At 28.1% G+C, this 20371-nt stretch overlaps 3 protein-coding genes across 3 annotated transcripts; 2 read left to right on the top strand and 1 right to left on the bottom strand.

The window, feature by feature from the left end:
* Window positions 1-6428: 6428 nt before the first annotated feature.
* Window positions 6429-7564, bottom strand: OCT59_012219 (uncharacterized protein; the record flags this gene model as incomplete). The annotated part of the gene is made up of 6 exons (XM_066134320.1): window positions 6429-6494; window positions 6589-6625; window positions 6912-6946; window positions 7022-7056; window positions 7128-7162; window positions 7539-7564. The coding sequence occupies 6 exons, from the start codon at window positions 7562-7564 to the stop codon at window positions 6429-6431; spliced, it is 234 nt and encodes a 77-aa protein (XP_065989596.1).
* Window positions 7565-9846: 2282 nt separating this feature from the next.
* OCT59_012218 (uncharacterized protein) lies at window positions 9847-12462 on the top strand. The gene has a single exon (XM_025310249.2). It carries the CDS (start codon window positions 9856-9858, stop codon window positions 11560-11562), a length of 1707 nt encoding a protein of 568 aa, XP_025184185.1. The 5' UTR covers window positions 9847-9855; the 3' UTR covers window positions 11563-12462.
* Window positions 12463-14142: 1680 nt separating this feature from the next.
* Window positions 14143-14542, top strand: OCT59_012217 (uncharacterized protein; the record flags this gene model as incomplete). Its single annotated transcript, XM_066134319.1, has 2 exons — window positions 14143-14376; window positions 14444-14542. The coding sequence occupies 2 exons, from the start codon at window positions 14143-14145 to the stop codon at window positions 14540-14542; spliced, it is 333 nt and encodes a 110-aa protein (XP_065989595.1).
* Between the last annotated feature and the right edge of the window lie 5829 nt (window positions 14543-20371).

The following is a 20371-nucleotide window of genomic DNA, read 5'->3' as shown; positions in this document are numbered from 1 at the left end:
TGTATGAGTATCTTCATATAGATAATAAAATGCCAAAAAAAGGATTTACTGATAATGAAATAATTGATACTATATTAAATGCAAATAATAAAGAAGAGTTTTTAATAGATAAAGATGAATTTCTACCTGTATTGGAAAAGTTAGTTTAGTAGAAGCAGATGATGCTGCAAATAAAATAATAAGATTTTTATATGAACAAACACCAGAATTTGGTAAAATAAATAATGAATTAAAAGTTTTAAGAGAGTTGTATAAGCGAATTAAATTGCTAATTATAGAAAATCTAAAACAGGCTGATATTCATAATCACTTTCACAATAATACTAAATAATAAATTCCTGTATATAATATACTTTACATATAATATAATAATAAATAAAGTCTTGTAATATCATATAATAAATAAATTATTGCAAAACTGTTACATATCTATATTTTTATTAGCTAATTTTATATACCAAACAATTTAGTATAAAAATGTAAATATTATATAGCAAACTCATCTTATACTGAACTAAATCTTCTGAAATGGAAAATTCGTTACAGTCAACTTCCTTTATAAACACTTTCATTATAGTCACATTCTACTATATAGTTATACCAGTTGCAGTGTTGTACGTGGACATGTCCAGCCAAAATTTTAATATCCCAGACATTGTCCTGTCCATGTCCCGTCCACATCCCGTCCAAAAATTGTCCAAGTTTACAATTTGTCTTATCAAGACAGCACCTAATGGGCTATAATTTATAATTAAGATCATGTGATTTTAATGTCCCCTTAATGTCCTGGACATTACTAAAATCTTTTAGACGCTGTCTCTGATCGTCCCCGTCCCATCCTCAAGTCCTTATGGACATGTCCCTGTCCTTATGACAACACTGCCAGTTGGATGTTCAAAATATTTTATTATTAAAATTTATCCTATATAGTCACAATCCATCTATAGTCACTATCACACCTATTTTCAAAAATCTCATATTAAAAAGTACTATGTATAGTTACAGTTATGTAAAGAATATAATAAATTGCTCAGCATCTAATGATTGTAAAAAGATATAATACAGCTTGTTGGAATCATTTCATTACGACGAATCAAATGGTAGTAGTTTCATCTTTCTATGATTACTGGCTGATGAGATATTTAACGAAATGTTAAAAATTGGCATTTTAATATTTCTTGATTTATATTTACTGCTAAGGTTGCTTGCCGAAACTAGGAGGTTTCGGCGAGATGGCGTATGCGAAACTGCTGAAACTAGTTTTGCAAAATTGGTCTAAAATGTTAAAATGCCGTAACTGCTGAAACCTGCCAAAACTGTCTAATAAGCTGCCGTAACTGTTTCGGCGTAGTGCATCATATGATATACATATAGTTTCAGCAATATTATGAATTATGATTAATTTCGGCATGGATTTTTTTTTTGATGCAATGCCGTATTCAGCTGTATTGAATTTATATAGACGTAATTGCCGAAATTTGCCGAATTTATCGAATTGTCAATAATTTACGCCAATCTGGCACAGAAAAGTTAGATTATCAGACAGATTGCATAGTACAAATCATCTGATGATCTCTTTTTTCTTGTATTGAGGTTTCTGGACAAAAATTATGAGGTAAAGAACTAAGGAGGTCCAGACAGGAAGTTTTTATTTAAAAAATGTAATAGTTTATTTTTCGTTTTGTAGGGTTGCTGGACAAAAAGCACGACCGGACTTTTGAAGTAAGAAAGGACCGGAAAAAGGTCTATTTTAATAAATTTATTTATTTATTTTTTTTTTATTGTAAGGTTGCCGGACGAAAAACATGACCGGACTTTGGAAATGAGGTAAGGAAGGGTTGAGGGAAAGATTTTTCATTGTTTTTTATTTTAATAAATTTAACTAATTTATTTTTTTCTTTTTTGTAGTGTTGCCAGACGAAAAACATGACCGGACTTTGGAATTTAAATAAAAAAGATGACTGAGGAAAGGTTTTTCGTTGTTTTATTATTTAATAAATTGCTTATTTATTTTTTTTTCTTTTTTGTAGTGTTTCGGATGAAACATGACCGGACTCTGGGATTTAGGTAAAGGAGGGGGCGTCGAGGAAGGTTTTACGTTGTTTTTTTATTTAATAAATTTAACTTATTTATTTTTTTCTTTTTTGTAGTGTTTCTGGACGAAAAATATGACCAGACTTTAGAAATGAGGTAAGGAAGGGTTGAGGGAAAGATTTTTCGTTGTTTTTTATTTTAATAAATTTAACTAATTTATTTTTTTCTTTTTTGTAGTATTGCCGGACGAAAAACATGACCAGACTTTGGAATTTAGATAAAAGAGGGGGCTGAGGAAAGGTTTTTCATTGTTTTTTTATTTAATAAATTTAACTTATTTATTTTTTTCTTTTTTGTAGTATTTCTGGACGAAAAACATGACTGGACTTTGGAATTTAGGTAAAGGAGGGGGCTGAAAAAGGTTTTTCGTTGTTTTTATTTAATAAATTTCTTATTTATTTTTCTTTTTGTAGTATTGCCAGACGAAAAATATGTACGGATTTATAAATTAAGGTAAAGGAGGACTGGTGAAAGTTTTTCGTTAATTTTTTTATAATTTATGAAAAACATGACCAGACTCTTAAAATTAAGGTGAGGGAGGGTCAGAGAAGGTGTTTTCATCATTTTTTTTTAATAAATTTAATTGATTTTTTTTTCTTTTTGTAGGATTGTCAGATGAAAAAATATGACCGGACTTTTGTAATCAAGGTAAAGTACTGGGAGAAGGGTTTCGTTATTTTTTTTTTTGATAAATTTAATTAATTTATTTTTTTTTATGTAGAATTCCCAGAAAAAAAATCACGACTGTTGCATTTGTTAGGATTTTTCAATAATAATATTATTATTAGAATATTACAACGTTGTTTATTTACATGTAAATTTATTAGAGACTGAAATTAAAAATAAAATATTAGGAATGCTGTAATTATGCCAAAATTCATATAAAATATTATTATTTATTATGCCGAAACTACGGATAAACTCGTTATAAAGGTTTCGCAAATTTTGGCAGTTTCACAAGTTTTGGCAGGTTCACGGTTTCGCAGTTTCACAGTTACGACACTATATGTGGAGTTTCTCCTTTCGGCATTAGGCCAAATAGGTTTCGGCAGGTAACTTTATTTACTGCGCTGCTAGACATTTTGCTTAATTTCTCTGCATTTAGTGATTATAAAAAGATAATTAATAGCTCTTTAAAATCGTCTAATCGAAATAAGAACAGGATGACAATTTATAGGTTATTTACATAGGATTTTATAGGAAATATATATTTTTTTGAGTTTTGCTAATTTGCCCCTAGGTTAAATATAAATAACCTGGGTTAAATTAGGGTAATGACATATATTAGCTAATATTTTAAGGGGTGGGGGAGTAAAAGAAAATCTTAGGTTACACATAATATAAACCATATGAAATGGTTGTGATTGGTCATAAAATCTTACCTGGGAGAGTAAACGTTACTATTAAAATAATATTAGCTAATATATGTTACTGCCTTTACCCCCTAAAATTTATATTTTACATCAATATTTTTTTTTAAAAAAAAAATTATTTGTATTATTATTCATTTCACTTTATATAGATTTTATTTATTTGGATATTATAGAGTATAATGACCAATTTTTCTTATATTTTTGACAATGTCTCCTATTTTTTATTGTAATCATAATTTACATTTTTTTTTTTTGAAAATTTAGGCAAAATTATATAATTATATAAAATTTACTAGTAGGTAAATCATCAAGGTTACACAGGTCAAAAAGTGAAAAATCAGGCACCAATCGGTCACCAATCAGGTAGCTGATTGGTGACTGATTGGTGACCGATTGGTAACTGATTGATGCCTGATTTTTCACTTTTCGACCTGTGTTAATCACCTGTGTTAAAATTAGTCTTATACTATTTTTTTATAAAATTGTTATTATGAAGATAAAAAATCGGAAATAAAATTTAAAAATTAGCACAAAAATTGGAAGTTCATTTTTTTACTGAATATTATATGATTTCTTGCCGATTTCAATATTTATTATTTGGTGAAACTGTATCAATTGGTTGTTAAATGCTAGATCGATTTTTGATAAATATTATCTGGTTATTATATGATATCTAGAATCTAAAACTAGCTAAAAAGTAATGATCGACTATTAATTTCAACCAGTGATGTACGCTGCCTTAAGCATAGCGGACATCTTTACTTTATCACAATTTTGTCGATCATTTATCGATCATTTATTCAATTTCATCACTTCATTATAATTACTTCAGTTGAAAATCCTACATAATAATAATTTTACAGACAAATTTAACATTCATTTAAATTTACTGCATACTAAATTTACCAAAAAAAATTCTTTAAACAGTTAATAAATTTTTACAAATTTTGTTTATATGTGTATTTTAATAATATTCATAAACATTTGCTCAATGATAACTTTTTGATTACCTAAAATTCTACATGATTATTTTGGCCATTGATTCTTGAATACCTAAATAATATATTTTGAAAATTTCAAGTTTCGCCCATAAATCTGTGGCTTCGCCCGAAGCTCCAAAGTCAAATTAGCAGACACTGGTCGAAATAGTCCAAATCGGCTAGAAATCGGATGTCCGATTTTAGGCTGAATTTGGTGATAAATATGGCCGATTTATTAATTTAGGCAAAGTTCTGATTGGCAGGCCGATCGATGCCGATCAGAATGTCTGAATTGTATCTGAATTGCTTAATATTTTTAATCCGAATTGTTTAAAAAATATTATTCATAAATTTACCGAATTGCAGTGAATTTATTCTGAATTATGGTAAATTTGTGACAAAATTTTCTGAATTGTAGTAAAATTTATTCCAAATTATAGTAAAATTTATTCTGATTTGTAGTAAAATTTATTCCAATTTGTAGTAAAATTTATTCTGATTTGTAGTAAAATTTATTCTGAATTGTAGTAAAATTTATTCCGATTTGTAGTAAAATTTATTCTGATTTGTAGTAAAATTTATTCTGATTTGTAGTAAAAAATTTATTCTGATTTGTATTCTGAATTGTATCGCAAATTACAGTAAATTTTATTCTGAAATTTAAAATATTACATATACATATAAAACAATTTCACCAAAAATCATCCCAACTTTCTAACAAATCCGGTATACGTTAAATTCCTTAATTCCCATTTGTTTCTACAAATTGGAGATGATTTTCCTACAAAAAAAAAGAAAAAACATTAAAATAACGTTTTTTTTTAAGTTTCAAGTTTCAAAAATCAAAACGTTACCTGTAGGATGGCAAATCGAAGCCAATTTCCATACAAAAAAATTAATAAAATATAATAAAAAATGTTAAATTAAACATTTTTATTAAGTTTCGTCAAAAAGTTTCGAAAAATCAAAACTTTACCTGCGGGATTCCGGTACAATTTGGAGCTGATTTCCTGCAAAAAAAAATAATAAAAAATAATAAAAAAACGTTAAATTAAACGTTTTTTTATTAATTTGCGTCAAAAAGTTTTGACGAAACTTTACCTGCGGGATTCTGGTACAATTTGGAGCCGATTTCCCTGCAAAAAAAATAATAAAATCTAATAAAAAAACGTTAATTTAAACGTTTTTTTATTAAGTTTCATAAAGTTTTGAAACTTCGAAACTTTACTTGCGGGATTCCGGTATCCAATTTGGAGCCGATTTCCTGCAAAAAAAAATAATAAAAAATAATAAAAAAAACGTTAAATTAAACGTTTTTTTTTATTAATTTGCGTTAAAAAGTTTCGAAAATCGAAACTTTACTTGTGGGATTTCGGTATCCAATTTGGAGCTGATTTCCTGCAAAAAAAATTAATAAAAATAATAAAAAAACGTTAAATTTAAACGTTTTTTTATTAAGTTTCGTAAAGTTTCGAAACTTGAAACTTTACTTGCGGGATTCCGGTATCCAATTTGGAGCCGATTTCCTGCAAAAAAAAAATAATAAAAATAATAAAAAAACGTTAATTTAAACGTTTTTTTATTAATTTGCGTCAAAAAGTTTCGAAAATCGAAACTACTTGCAGGATTCCGATATCCAATTTAAAGCTGATTTTCTGCAAAAAAAATTAATAAAAATAATAAAAAAACGTTAAATTTAAACGTTTTTTTATTAATTTTTTTCAAAAAGTTTCAAAAAATCGAAACTTTGCATGTGGGATTCCAGTATCCATATTGGAGCCGATTTCCCTGCAAAAATATTAATAAAATATAATAAAAAACGTTATATTAAACATTTTTTATTAATTTTTTTCAAAAAGTTTCGAAAAATCGAAACTTTGCATGTGCAATTCCGGTATCCATATTGGAGCTGATTTCCCTGCAAAAATATTAATAAAATATAATAAAAAACGTTATATTAAACGTTTTTTATTAATTTTTTTCAAAAAGTTTCGAAAAATCGAAACTTTGCATGTGGGATTCCAGTATCCATATTGGAGCCGATTTCCTGCAAAAAAAAATAATAAAATATAATAAAAAATGTTATATTAAACGTTTTTTATTAATTTTTTTCAAAAAGTTTCGAAAAATCGAAACTTTACCTGCGGGATTCTGGTATTCATATTGGAGCCAATTTCCCTGCAAAAAAAAATAATAAAATATAATAAAAAACGTTAAATTAAACGTTTTTTATTAATTTTTGTCAAAAAGTTTCGAAAATTCGAAACTTTACGGTATTCCTACAATAATATTAAAAAAAAAAACGTTAAACATTTTTTTCAAAGAAGTTTCGAAAATGCGAAACTTATCTGGAATATCGGCGTCCACGTTGGAGCTGATTTTTTATACAAAAGTAAAAAAAAACGTTTTTAGTAATATTAAAAAACGTTTTTTAAAGTTTCGAAACTTTTGTTTCGAAACTTACCTTTGGAAATCAGTATCCAAGTAGGAGCCGATTTCCTATATAAAAGTATAAAAAAAAATGTTAGAAAACATTTTTTTTATAAAGTTTCGAAGAAATTCTTCAAAACTTACCTTTGGAATTCGGTATCCAAGTAAGAGATGATTTCCTATATAAAAGTATAAAAACGTTAGAAAACGTTTTTTTTATAAAGTTTCGAAGAAATTCTTCGAAACTTACCTTTGGAATTCGGTATCCAAGTAGGAGCCGATTTCCTATTTAAAAGTATAAAAAAAAAATGTTAGAAAACGTTTTTTAAAGTAATAGTTTTGCAAAAAAAAATTAATAAAATCAGAACGTTAACTAATGTTCCGATTGAAAATATTAAATGAAAAGTTAAAAAACGTTTCGTAAAAAATAAAAATGTTAAAAATTGGAACATTATTTCCGATAAAAAATTAAAAAAAAATCCCAAAACGTTTAAAACCGTTTTGTTTAGGAATAAAGTTAGATGAAGATAAAGTTTCGAAACTTTAGTTTAAATAAAGTCTAAATTCGGTAATAGATCAACTAATTGCCAGATTAATTTTACTGTGGCTGCGGCTTAGTACATCATAAAGTTGATTTTGAAAAATCGTTTATTCGAATAACTTCTGAAATTGAGACAATTTTTCCATGCCCAAAAGTTTTGATTTCGACCAGTGCAATTTGATATAAAAGTGCCATAAATCAGACAATATTAGGCAAATTTTAAGCTGTTAATCAAATATGATAATTTTTTGCTAAATTTTTATTGAATTTTTATTGAATTGTTAATTTTCCATAAATCTGAAGTACATATTTGAATATTGTAAATTTTAGGTTGATTTACAAATTTGTCAGATTTTTTTTTGATATCAATCAGCCGTCAATCAAATATAATGATTTTTTAACAAATTTTTGTTGGATTTTTATTGAATTTTTATTGAATTGTCAATTTTCCATAAATCTGAAGTACATATTTGAATATTAATGGGTAAATTTTAGGTTGATTTGCCATTTTGTCAGATTTTTTTTTTTAATTTCAACCAGCATCAATCAGCCGTCAATCAAATATAATGATTTTTTGCTGAATTTTTATTGAATTTTTATTGAATATTTATTGAATTGTCAATTTTCCATAAATCTGAAGTACATATTTGAATATTGGGCAAATTTTAGGTTGATTTGCTATTTTGTCAATTTTTTTTTTTAATTTGGCCAAGCATCAATCGGCCGTCAATCAAATATAATGATTTTTTGCTGAATTTTTATTGAATTTTTATTGAATATTTATTGAATTGTCAATTTTCCATAAATCGGAAGTGCATATTTGAATATTGGGCAAATTTTAGGTTGATTTGCTATTTTGTCCATTTTTTTTTAATTTCAACCAGCATCAATCAGCCGTCAATCAAATATAATGATTTTTTGCTGAATTTTTATTGAATTTTTATTGAATATTTATTGAATTGTCAATTTTCCATAAATCGGAAGTGCATATTTGAATATTGGGCAAATTTTAGGTTGATTTGCCATTTGTCCATTTTTTTTTTGATTTCAACTAGCATCAATCAGCCGTCAATCAAATATAATGATTTTTTGCTGAATTTTTATCAAATTGTCTGATTGGCATCAATCAGATGTGCCGATTTATAATGTTAGTCAATTTTGGTCTGATTTTTGGCCGATTTTCCATATGTCCCGATTTTTTTAATTTCGACCAGTGAGATGATCGGCAAATATAGGCAAATATCAAATTATTGAAAATTTCGGTTTAAGGTTAACTTTGACAATATAATTTTTTTTATTTTTCATAAATTATACTACTAAAAAGACATTAGTATAGTTTGGCTAAGCATTTTATGGCTTTAACCATAGCTTCAAAATTAATGTGACATGATATATTATATGATCGACAAATGATCGGCAAAGTGATAAAAGCATGTCCGCTATGCTGCCGCCTTACTTGTCTACTTTGCAACCAAAATCATTAGGTTTAGATCATGGCAGTGAGCTAGACTATTGATACAGTGCATACAAGCAAGCTGGAGGAGGCTGTGCTTACATAATTATTATATTTTTTTTCTGGTGCGATAAATATTCAGGGTAGGTCATCTCCCGGCAGATCAACAGATTAAGGAGTTTTTTTTTTCTGGCGCGATAAATATTCAGTTATTTTTTTATTCAGGCACATTGCCAATCAGATTAATTGAATCAGCTAAGTTAGTTGGTAATGGCTAAATCAAGAAATAATCAGCGCAAAACAATGAATAAGTTTACTACTAACCTCATGCAGTATATACCGTTATGCAATCTGAACACACATATGATAGGGCAACCAGGTTTTATCACTGTCAAAAATAAAAGACAGGATAGGGTTGTAGGTGTGTTTGATTATCCTGAGCTGTGTGAATATTTGGGAGTCCAATTCTCGGGCAGTGTTAGTCGCAATTCATTTATTAACTAATCATTTTTTCCGATTGAAAAAAAATCTTTGAACCATATAAAATGTATATTACTTGATCAGCTTACACCAGAATTAATACAAAGAATTTGCTGATACAGGATCTTTATAATTGTCATAGCATAAATTATACATGGAAAAAAGAAGTAATTCTCGAACTGTTTAGAAGATCCGGAGGGGAGCATCTTAAATATTGGAAACTTATATATTCTATAAGCTGTATTATCAGCCTGAAGGTTATTATCGAACTGGCTAAAAAATGTAGAAAATTTGTAAGGAGATCGGATATAAGCTTACTCTTGCAGAGGGCTAAAGAAACAGGCCATATATCAGATACACAAGAAGTTTACAGTATATTCCGATTAATGATAGCCCGGAGCCAGCTCAGACAAATTTCTGCGCAATGATGTAATGGCGATTAGGTCTGTGCGACATAAAAACATATATTAAACACCGATAAAATACACGTTAACCAATTTTACAATGAATAAATGCAATGTCTGCCAGAAACCTTGCAAGGACCGATGTTCGAGATGCCAACAAACATATTACTGTTCTAAGGCATGCCAAAAACAAGACTATAAAGATCACAAGGAAATATGCGTAACGCAGCAACCAGCTGTTAAAGCCATTGTACCTAATTTCAAACGAGATTATGCTGAAAAATATCAGCGTGAAAAAAACCAAATCCAACTCCTTGCGCATGTGCAAGGAAACCTACAATATAATGAAGATTCCATAGATACGATTTTACAATTCAAAGACAACAAAATAGGGAGATGGCGTTCATGGTCAAAGGAACTTTCAGATTTTCTCTCATCCCCCAGGCAAATTGGCGACATTTTTGCTAGAACAACAGCTATACCATATTTTTCGGATACAGGTTCATGTGCTTTGAGCTTTAGTAATACGCATAAGCAAAGCCTATCACTTAATCAAGGTAAAGTTCATGTTGCTGTCGGATTTGTAGATTTAGATTTACTTTTACAAGCTACAATTGTACAAAATGAGAATTCAACGAAACAGCCAAACAAATTTATTGGTTATGAAGGATCTGTTTATGCGGTTGCAAAGACCAATGTGATTGTGGAAATGATGATGAGAAAGGCACCAGTTCGGTCAATCATAGAAGTTTGGCTTTCTACTGTTTGGACAGTTGAAACTTTAAATTACTTTAAGATTGCTGCCAAGAATGTCTTGCAATTTGAAAATGCACCGAATGACAAACCACCAAACCCTACTAAAAAAGAGCTTCACCCGGAAGTTAGATCGTTGATTTCTCACTGGTGTCAGTCAGTTAGCTCGCCGAAATCCCGGAAAAATGCACATGATCTTTGGGCAAGTACTTTTGATAAAACAGACAGCATATTTGCTATTGTTCCAAATCTTGTTGAACCGCGAGATCGTGTACAAGTCGCGCGTCATATCCTTACTGGTGAGTTTCCACTCATGAATGACCAACAACCAAAAAATCTAGTTGCAAGTATTACGATGTTTAACTGCAATGATGGGATTTCACCACACTCGGCAAGCGAATTTATGCTTCATATGATGCCAGTGAATGCTATTCTACCTAAATATCAACGTGAAAATACTAGTTTTTTAGATGCACTTTGCAATTTCCTTGAAGATGCAATTGCAAAAGTTTGCACTTGGTTATCACCGCCTATAGAAATGATGGAAATCTACCTGCATTTTCAAATGGTTAGTGATGATTCCGAGTTGTTAAATTCAATTAAGCAATTGAATGCATCAACAATGTCTTGGAGTAATATTTGCGATTTTTTTCGTGCACGCGATTTTCACAAATTGATTAAAGCTTGTTCAGGAAGCAATACGGTTCACGTAATGTCATCAATGAATTGGGTAACAGAAGTCTTTGGTGGACATATCGCAGACTATGATGATAGTAGAGTTCGTCGCAAGATTTTGATTGATGCTCGAAAGATGATTCTGGAATCTGGACCGGCTATTGATCCATCTGGGTATTTCCGATATGACCAGATTTTTAAGCACCCGCATAATATTTCTAATGTGTTTTTGGCGAGGAGAGTAAAAGATAATTGGCAGAATCATTTTTTCAGAGGGCAGGACGTAGATAATGTTGATGTTTCATTCTCGCAATATGCTCATACACATCGAGTGCATGAGCTATTAAATATTTCTTTTAGGTATAACCACCTTACATGATGCTATATTAATTAATTTATTTATTGTTGATTGACTACACCAAGAAATATCAAGATAGTAAACTAACTGTACATGTATTTTAATAAACATATGATAATTTCATTTTTTAAATCGTTCGCATATTGCATGACATCGGGGTGTCACACATAAAAATTGTGATTTTCTGCGCAGAGTCTGTGATCACCTGAAACTCATTCACCAGCAATTCCTCACAGCATGCACAGAAAAAACCACACACAAAATGGCTTTGAGGAAGTATAATGATGCACTACATTAAAAAATGGCAAACTTCAATTGAGTGAAAGAACAAGATTTGGGGTTGCTTGATGAAAATTTCCACATTTATGGTAAGAAAGATTGCTTTTACACTCTCAAAGCAAAGCTATACCTTGTTGATGGAAAAAAATTCTTCGAAGCACTTTTAGCAGGAATTAAACTAGAGAGAAATTAAACTAAGGCTGGCCAGGGAGGAATTAATCCAGAGCACAGGCGCAGTTGCGGATAAAATCCATCCCTCCGGGCGGTTTCATCTTAAATCTAACTAAGGATGAAAAATGGCCGAAATCTTAAAACAAAGTTTGATATAATGACTTTTACCACCAGAAATGTAATCTGATAAACTTTTTGCCGACGCTAAAATGGATTAACCCTTTATAGCTTTAGTACTATACCATCTCTTTCTGTGTAATTTTGAATGACCATGTCTAGACTCATCAGAGGTATTTTCTTGCACGTGAATTTCAAAACATATATTAATAGAGCATTACTATGATGCTATCGGGCTTTTTTTTTTTGTGTTAAATATAATAAATTGATCGCCATAACTTTCAATAAGATTTCAAATAAAAAGAATTTGCTGTCTACTGCGCTAGATGATTCATTCTTCTGCGCAATTTTGACGAGCCCGGACACTGTGTCCAGACTACCATCAGAAAAGATAGGTATTCCTTTCACGTGTATTTTATTTCCTGCTTATCCGGTTAAAGAAAAAATCTGAAACCTGATTAGCCAATCATCTCGTGATTTTGAGAAACAACTTGACGTCATGATAGTGCCACATGGAACGATATGATATACGTCATAATCCCCTGTTAATCACAAGAGATTCACAAACTGATTATATGCATGTAAATATAAAATTAGCATAGCCTGAGAAGATATAATCATATATAAACCAATATTTTATTATAATATACAAGATGGATTTAAATAGTAATGCATACTTTAAGATTTCTTCATCTGATTGTGATGAAGCATATGAAACATATGAAATGTATTAAAGAATAGGAAAAGCACTAGCCCTTTTAAAATATATAAATATGATAATGAAATACCAAAAATATGGTATTTTTGTATTCATGATCCATTTAGAAGAATACTTTACCCAAAAAAATTTTTCTAAGAATAAATATATAAAATATGTGCAAAATTTTATAAAAGGGGTTCCAAAATAGAAACAAATTATATTTATTGCATTGTATGTAACCCCTAGTATTCATTTTTAAAAAGTATATAATTCACTACTATTTCTAATGAACATGCAAAAAGAGAAAAAATTCTTCAGTCTATTACTTTAAAGGAATTTAATATCTGGCAATAAATAATACATATTATAAGAAAAGGCTGAAATATAGTATCTCCAATTGGAACTTTCATTCTAATTTACTTTACATTTAGAAAAGAATAAATTGGCATTATTAATAGAGTGAATTTATTTACCGCACCCTGCGTTACAATGCATCCTTCCTTTTTTGTAAATTGTTTATATCGATCTTTAGTTTATACACCGCACCCCCCTTAAAATGGCAAATAATAAACATACAAATATATATAAATTTGTAACGCAGAGTGCGGTAAATACTGTACATTATTTCTTATTAATATTATATAATTATGATAGTTATTTAACTAGCTATAAAATTTATACACAGATTAAAATAATTATAGTAAAAAATATTATACAAAAAAAATATAAAAAAAGAAATAAGTTGACTTCTCCTTTATTACTATAAAAGCCTATTATATTAATAGATAGTCTCAAAAAATACTTATACAATATATATAGTGTTTAGCTTTATTAATATTAATAAATTATATAACTTATATAATTTTTTTTGTAAAATAAATAGTTATATAATTTGCATATATGATTACTAAGTAAATTTGTAAAATATATTACCTGTACAATTTATATAAGATAAAAAATATGTAAACTAAATTTTTTAATCTATGAAGTATTTTCCTAAAGTTTAGAAAGTATAATATTATGATTTTAAGGATTTTTAATTTTTAAATACTATTATTATAACTTTGAAAATTTTTATGCAATAATTATCCAATGAGCTTATAGAAATTACAAAAAAAGACCTAAATTATTGGCAAAATAAGTTTGAAAAATATTGAAAAATAATAGTACTTCTGATGATAAAAAGATTTTGAAGTATATCATTTTATTAATGGAAAACTAATAGAATTAAATTATGTGAATAATGAGTTAAGAAAACATTAGGGGAACTCTTTCTGCTGATCGCATAAACTATTTTTTCCCATAGGAATTTTGAAGGAAAATTTTCTGAAAATATGAACTTTTTGTCAAAACAAAACATTTTCAAAGCTCTGCCTGAAAGCGGCGACCTTAAAACAGCTATAAATAGAGCTTTCTACTTTGAACCGGTTAGCCACGTCTTAAGAAAATATAGCTCCTTGAGTTTATTTGAAGAAATTATCGCTCGAACTGTTGAAAAAAGCGTAGGCGATAGCGAACACTTTACCAACTTACTTATAGAACATCATGAGGCCCTCTCAACCTTCAGTGTCAGTAACTTGCAATCTTTATATCACTTTCTCTTTATTTTTTATGAGTCTTTTGACTTTCTCCAAGTCAGCGTTAGTAAAGGATGGAAAATGCTTGCAAAGAATTCGTGAAATAACAGATGGACGTCGCCTTCAAAATGTACCCGAAGCAGCATCTGAATCATAGAGGATCAACCGATAGAAATAGAAATTTTAGAAGCGCCAAATACGCCCAAACACCAATCAATAGCTGCAGCACAACAAAAGGAACAATCACGCCATCCTGGCAAAAGCCACTCCACGCCTTTTACGCCTAAGTAAAGCAAGTTTCGCTATGCTGACATGGTTAAACGGATCTGAAAGATGATGTCAGCAGATCAAACTCACCTTTACCTTCTACAGAAAAAAAAGAGAAAAACTGCGCCTATTTCAAAAGCTAATAATAGCCAAAGTCTTTCTAAAACTAACAAGAAACAACCCGCTACACTTTTACCTAAAACGATTTGTACTGTAATGACTGGATATATGCTCACAAATAAGAATCTTATCTGAGAAATTATGGTTTATGATATCCCTTCCACCTGGTCTCAACTTGATATGCTTAATCATCTTAAAGCTTGGGATTAAGTAGTTGTGATTAAATTTAAATCTTAACAGAAATACGTTACTGTAACAGTTTCGATTGAACTCAATTAAAAGGCAATAAAACTATGGAATGATGGAGCTTGAACAGCTCTACTTAGAAGTTTACCCATACGATAGTTTCTGGCTAATTGGGATCTCAAGCAAAGTTAGAATAGGAACAATTTCAAGCTGCGATTAAAAGAGCCTCGCCTCGTAAACATATTTCGATAACTCGCTCATTCTATTCTTACGCCTTAGTGTAAAGCATTTAAATTAATTCAAGATCAGGGCACCCGCAAGTTAATAACTTTACTATAAATCATGGGCTAACTTGGAGAAGGTCATTGGTAAGCCATTTAGCTTGAACGAATTTACTGGTGATTGAAGACCCTGCTTACTTATAAGATAGGTTACCCTCAGGCCTAAGGTAAAAATCATATATAAAATTCTTTGCAAATCTTACTATAAAAGGAAATTTTATGTTACATTGTTATGATTTTTTTCCTTTTTAGCTAATTAACCAATAGAATTTAAGAAAAAAGTAAGGTAAAAACTATTAGTAAAGGGCCAATTTTCTATGGTGACCTTTATTATAAGTAAGCGAGATCCTGGTGATTGAATGAGATACTTTGCCCCTAACTTGAAGCAAAAAAGTAGACGCTTTCAGAAGATGAATCAAGAAGGTGATTCTAAGGTTCGAACAACTAATACTAACAATCAGTCGAGTAAGAAAACAAAGGTGGCCAAGAAAATCAAGAATATAGATAAGGCTTTGGGTGGTATTGACAAGCTTACTATCTTAGCAGAAATAAGGTTGATGCTTAGAAAACTGGGAGCGTCATGATATAAGTTCAAAAGAATGGTCAAATAATCTTAGTTTTAGGAGTGTAGATGTAGTAGGGTGGCTTTGTTACTGACTGTTTCCTTATTTTTACATTTTATTTTTTTTTGTTTTCGTTTTTGTATGTGGAATTCTTTTTTTTTGTTTTGTTTTTTCCTGCATCTTTTCTTTTAATGCGAAGGTGCATTGCACCAGATTTATTAATGCATTCTCATTGCACTTCGGGAGTGGTTGACCAATCTGCTGTATATTTTGTGGTATAGTTCACCTATATTGTATATTTCTATATGTTATAATTAATAAACAAAATTTTTTTTTAAAAAAAAAAAAATTTTGTAAATAATTGATTTTATATGAAAAATAAGCATTTTACTTCTACTTAAATAAAAGTAAAAAAAATCAGTTATATAGATAAATATATACTATAACATACCTAATTACTTTTAAAATATTATATTAGTAAGACTATATAATTATTAAAGATACAAGTTAGTCTAATATGTTAAAATAGTTATTATATTGATAAAAAATATAACTTTGAAAATATTATCAAAATTTTAAATTGTGAAAAATATAAGGATAAATTAATAGAAATACAAAGAATATGTAATTTGCTACTATTAGAATTCCTATACTATATTTATATAAAATTGCTATAAATTGCAAAAGGCGATTATCACTGGTATTAGGTATTATGTAATTTTTAATAATATCTGTTTTTTTACTATGTATTCTAGAAACTTAGAATTTTTTTAGTATAAAAAATCCTAAATTTATAATTCCAGCTAAAATATCCTTTTTTGGATATTTGAGTAAAAAGTTGATTATATCATAGTCATATGATTTTTATAATTATAATTTAATATAAAATTTTAAATGTGAATAACTCTGTCAATATTGATGCTATAGATACGAAATATATATCATTAGAATCCTCTCGATGAGCTGAATCTAACTACATAAAGATCATAAAAATTGAATTACTAGATGCAGAGATCATTAACTTTGAATTTTAAAATTATTGTTTACTATAAAAATTATAAGACTATTTAATACCAAATTTTAAATGTGAATAACTCTGTCAATATTGATGCTACAAATATGAAATACATATCATTGGAATCCTCTTAATGAGCCGAATCTAACCGTATAAAATTATAAAAATTGAATTACTGGATGCGGAATTCGTTAACTTTGAATTTTAATATTATTGTTTACTATAAAATTATATGACTAAGGTTGCTGAAGAAACTAGGAGGTTTTGGCAAGTTGGCGAAATGCTAAAATAGTGAAACTTTGCCGAAACTATATGAAAGTTTTATTAAAAAGTTAGTGAAACTCTGGAGAAAAGTGAAACCTGATGAAACTTATTATAAATGCCAAAACTGCCAAAACCTTACCGAAATTATAATAAAACTATAGTAAAATCTTGGGTACATATGACTATAATGTAATTTTGATCATTTTAACTTTTGGAAGGCCTAAGTCAAAATTATTTTGACCATTTTGACCATTTTGACTATTTCAGAGGCCGAAATTAGTATTATGCATATACAACTCAAAATGCATAAATAATATAGTTAAAGTATTATAAAATTTAGCATAGGACAAATTTTATCATATAAAAAATTGATTCAAAAATCAACTTGACTCAACTCGTGAGAAATATTAGTCGAAATTAACTAATATCAGTTTTATGTATATACATAATATTCCAAAAAAGGCAATTTCTATATCAATTATTTAATTCCAGCCAAAATTAAAAAATCACGTAATACCAGCAGTAATCGCTGTCAGCGATAAATAGCAAATTCCATATTTATATATGAAAAAGATATTACTATAAATTTTTTAGATTTGAATGATAATTGTGAGTTAATATGCATAATTTTTCAAATTAATCCTTAATCAAAATTCTAAATATTGTCTTAATAATAAAATAATATATTATTTAATCACAATATATATAGAAGATCCTGCTTACTTATAAGATAGGTTATCTTAAGCTTAAAGTAAAAATTATATATAAAATTCTTTGCAAATCTTATTATAAAAAAAATTTTATATTACATTGTTATGATTTTTTTCCTTTTTAGTTAATTAACCAATAGAATTTAAAAAAAAAGTAAAGTAAAAATCATTAGTAAAAAACCAATTTTTACAATAAACTTTATTATAAGTATGGTTTTGGCACTAGTTTACTGAACCGATTTAATAAGAAAAAACGTTTATGCAACATTTTTTTAACTAATTTAATGAAAAATATTGCGAAACATTTTTTTAAAGTGCTTTTAATTAAAAAAACGTTTGCTCAACATTTTTTCAATTAATTTAAAGAAAAAATGTTGCGAAACGTTTTTTCAAAGTATTTATAATTGGAAAAAATGTTTCGCAACATTTTTTCAATTAATTTAAAGAAAAAACGTTGCAAAATGTTTTTTCAAAGTATTTTATAATTGAAAAAAACGTTTCACAACGTTTTTTCAATTAATTTAAAGAAAAAATGTTGCGAAACATTTTTTCAAAGTATTTATAATTGAAAAAAACGTTTCGCAATGTTTTTTCAATTAATTTAAAGAAAAAACGTTGCAAAACGTTTTTTCAAAGTATTTTATAATTGAAAAAAACGTTTCGCAACATTTTTTCAATTAATTTAAAGAAAAAACATTGCAAAACGTTTTTTCAAACTATTTTATAATTAAAAAAATGTTTTGCAACATTTTTTCAATTAATTTAAAGAAAAAACGTTGCAAAATGTTTTTTCAAAGTATTTTATAATTGAAAAAACGTTTCGCAATGTTTTTTCAATTAATTTAAAGAAAAAACGTTGCGAAACGTTTTTTCAAAGTATTTTATAATTGAAAAAAATGTTTCGCAACATTTTTTCAATTAATTTAAAGAAAAATGTTGTGAAACGTTTTTTCAAACTATTTTATAATTAAAAAAACGTTTCGCAACATTTTTTCAATTAATTTAAAGAAAAAACGTTGTGAAACGTTTTTCAAAGTATATTCGGGATTGCTTTGCTTTAATAAAAAATATTGCAAAATTGCAAATAGTCGCAATTCCGCAAATGTTTTGCAATTTCGCAAATATTCCGCAATTCCGCAATTATTCCGCAATTGAATTGCGGTACTTTGCGGAATTGCAGAATTGCGGAATATTTGCGAAATTGCGGATAATTGCGGATTGCGAAATTGCAGATATTTAGGTTTAAAAATCCGCAATGTTCCGCAATACCGTAAATTGCAATTATTCTGCAATTGCTTATTTGCGGCACCATCCTTACTTATAATATAAGATAAGTTATCTTTCATAGAGTTCTGCACTAAAGATGTTAGCCTTAATTATTTTTTAAAAAATTTTGAATTACGGCTATAGGATTTTTATAGCCTTAATTAATTACGGCATATAAAAATTTTGTGTTACGGCACTTTTTTGAATTACGGCTAACATCTTTATTCTGCACAGGTTGGATCAGGTTGGGTTACCTGGTTAACCTGAACTAAAATTTTTTTTCATGTCAGATCAGGTTGGGTAAACCATTCTGACCTAACCTGACCTATTTGACCTGAAAGTATTCAGATCACTTCAGGTAACTCAGATTACCTGAAGTTTTATTATTAAACTGAATATTTCAAGTAAAAAAATGTTTTGTAACATTTTTTTTTATTAATTATACAAAAAATGTCAGGCCTGACATTTTTAATTTTTATTGAAAAATGTCAGGTTTTGGCATTTTATTTTTTGTTTTATATATAAAAATGCTGAAACTATTAGTTTTAGCATTTTTTTAATTTTACATGTAAAAATGCCAGAATTATTAGTTCTGGCATTTTTTTTTGATTTTACATGTAAAAACGCTAAAACTGATAGTTTCAAAGTTTTTTTCAATTTTACATGTAAAAACACTGGAATTATTAGTTCTGGCATTTTTCTTTTTGATTTTACATATAAAAATGCTAAAACTGATAGTTTTAGCATTTTTTTTTATTTTACATGTAAAAACGCCAAAACTAATAGTTTTAAAGTTTTTTTCGATTTTACATGTAATTATGTAAAAATATCGGAATTATTAGTTCTGGCATTTTTCTTTTTAATTTTATATGTAAACACTGAAACTGATAATTTCAGCATTTTTTTTTCAATTTTACATGTAAAAATGCTGGAATCATTAGTTTCAGCTTTTTTTTCAATTTTACATGTAAAAATGCTGAAACTATTAGTTTTAGCATTTTTTTGATTTTACATGTAAAAACACCAGAATTATTAGTTCCAGCATTTTTTTTCTGATTTTACATGTAAAAACGCTAAAACTGATAGTTTCGAAGTTTTTTTTCAATTTTACATGTAAAAACACTGAAATTATTAGTTCTGGCATTTTTCTTTTTGATTTTACATATAAAAGCGCTAAACTGATAGTTTTGGCATTTTTTTTGATTTTACATGTAAAAACGCCAAAACTGATAGTTTTAGCATTTTTTTGATTTTACATATAAAAACGCCAAAACTGATAGTTTTAAAGTTTTTTCGATTTTACATGTAATTATG

The sequence above is a fragment of the Rhizophagus irregularis genome, chromosome 2, assembly GCF_026210795.1.
Source record: "Rhizophagus irregularis chromosome 2, complete sequence".
Lineage (NCBI taxonomy): Eukaryota > Fungi > Glomeromycota > Glomeromycetes > Glomerales > Glomeraceae > Rhizophagus > Rhizophagus irregularis.
This window is presented reverse-complemented; position numbering and strand designations above follow the sequence as displayed.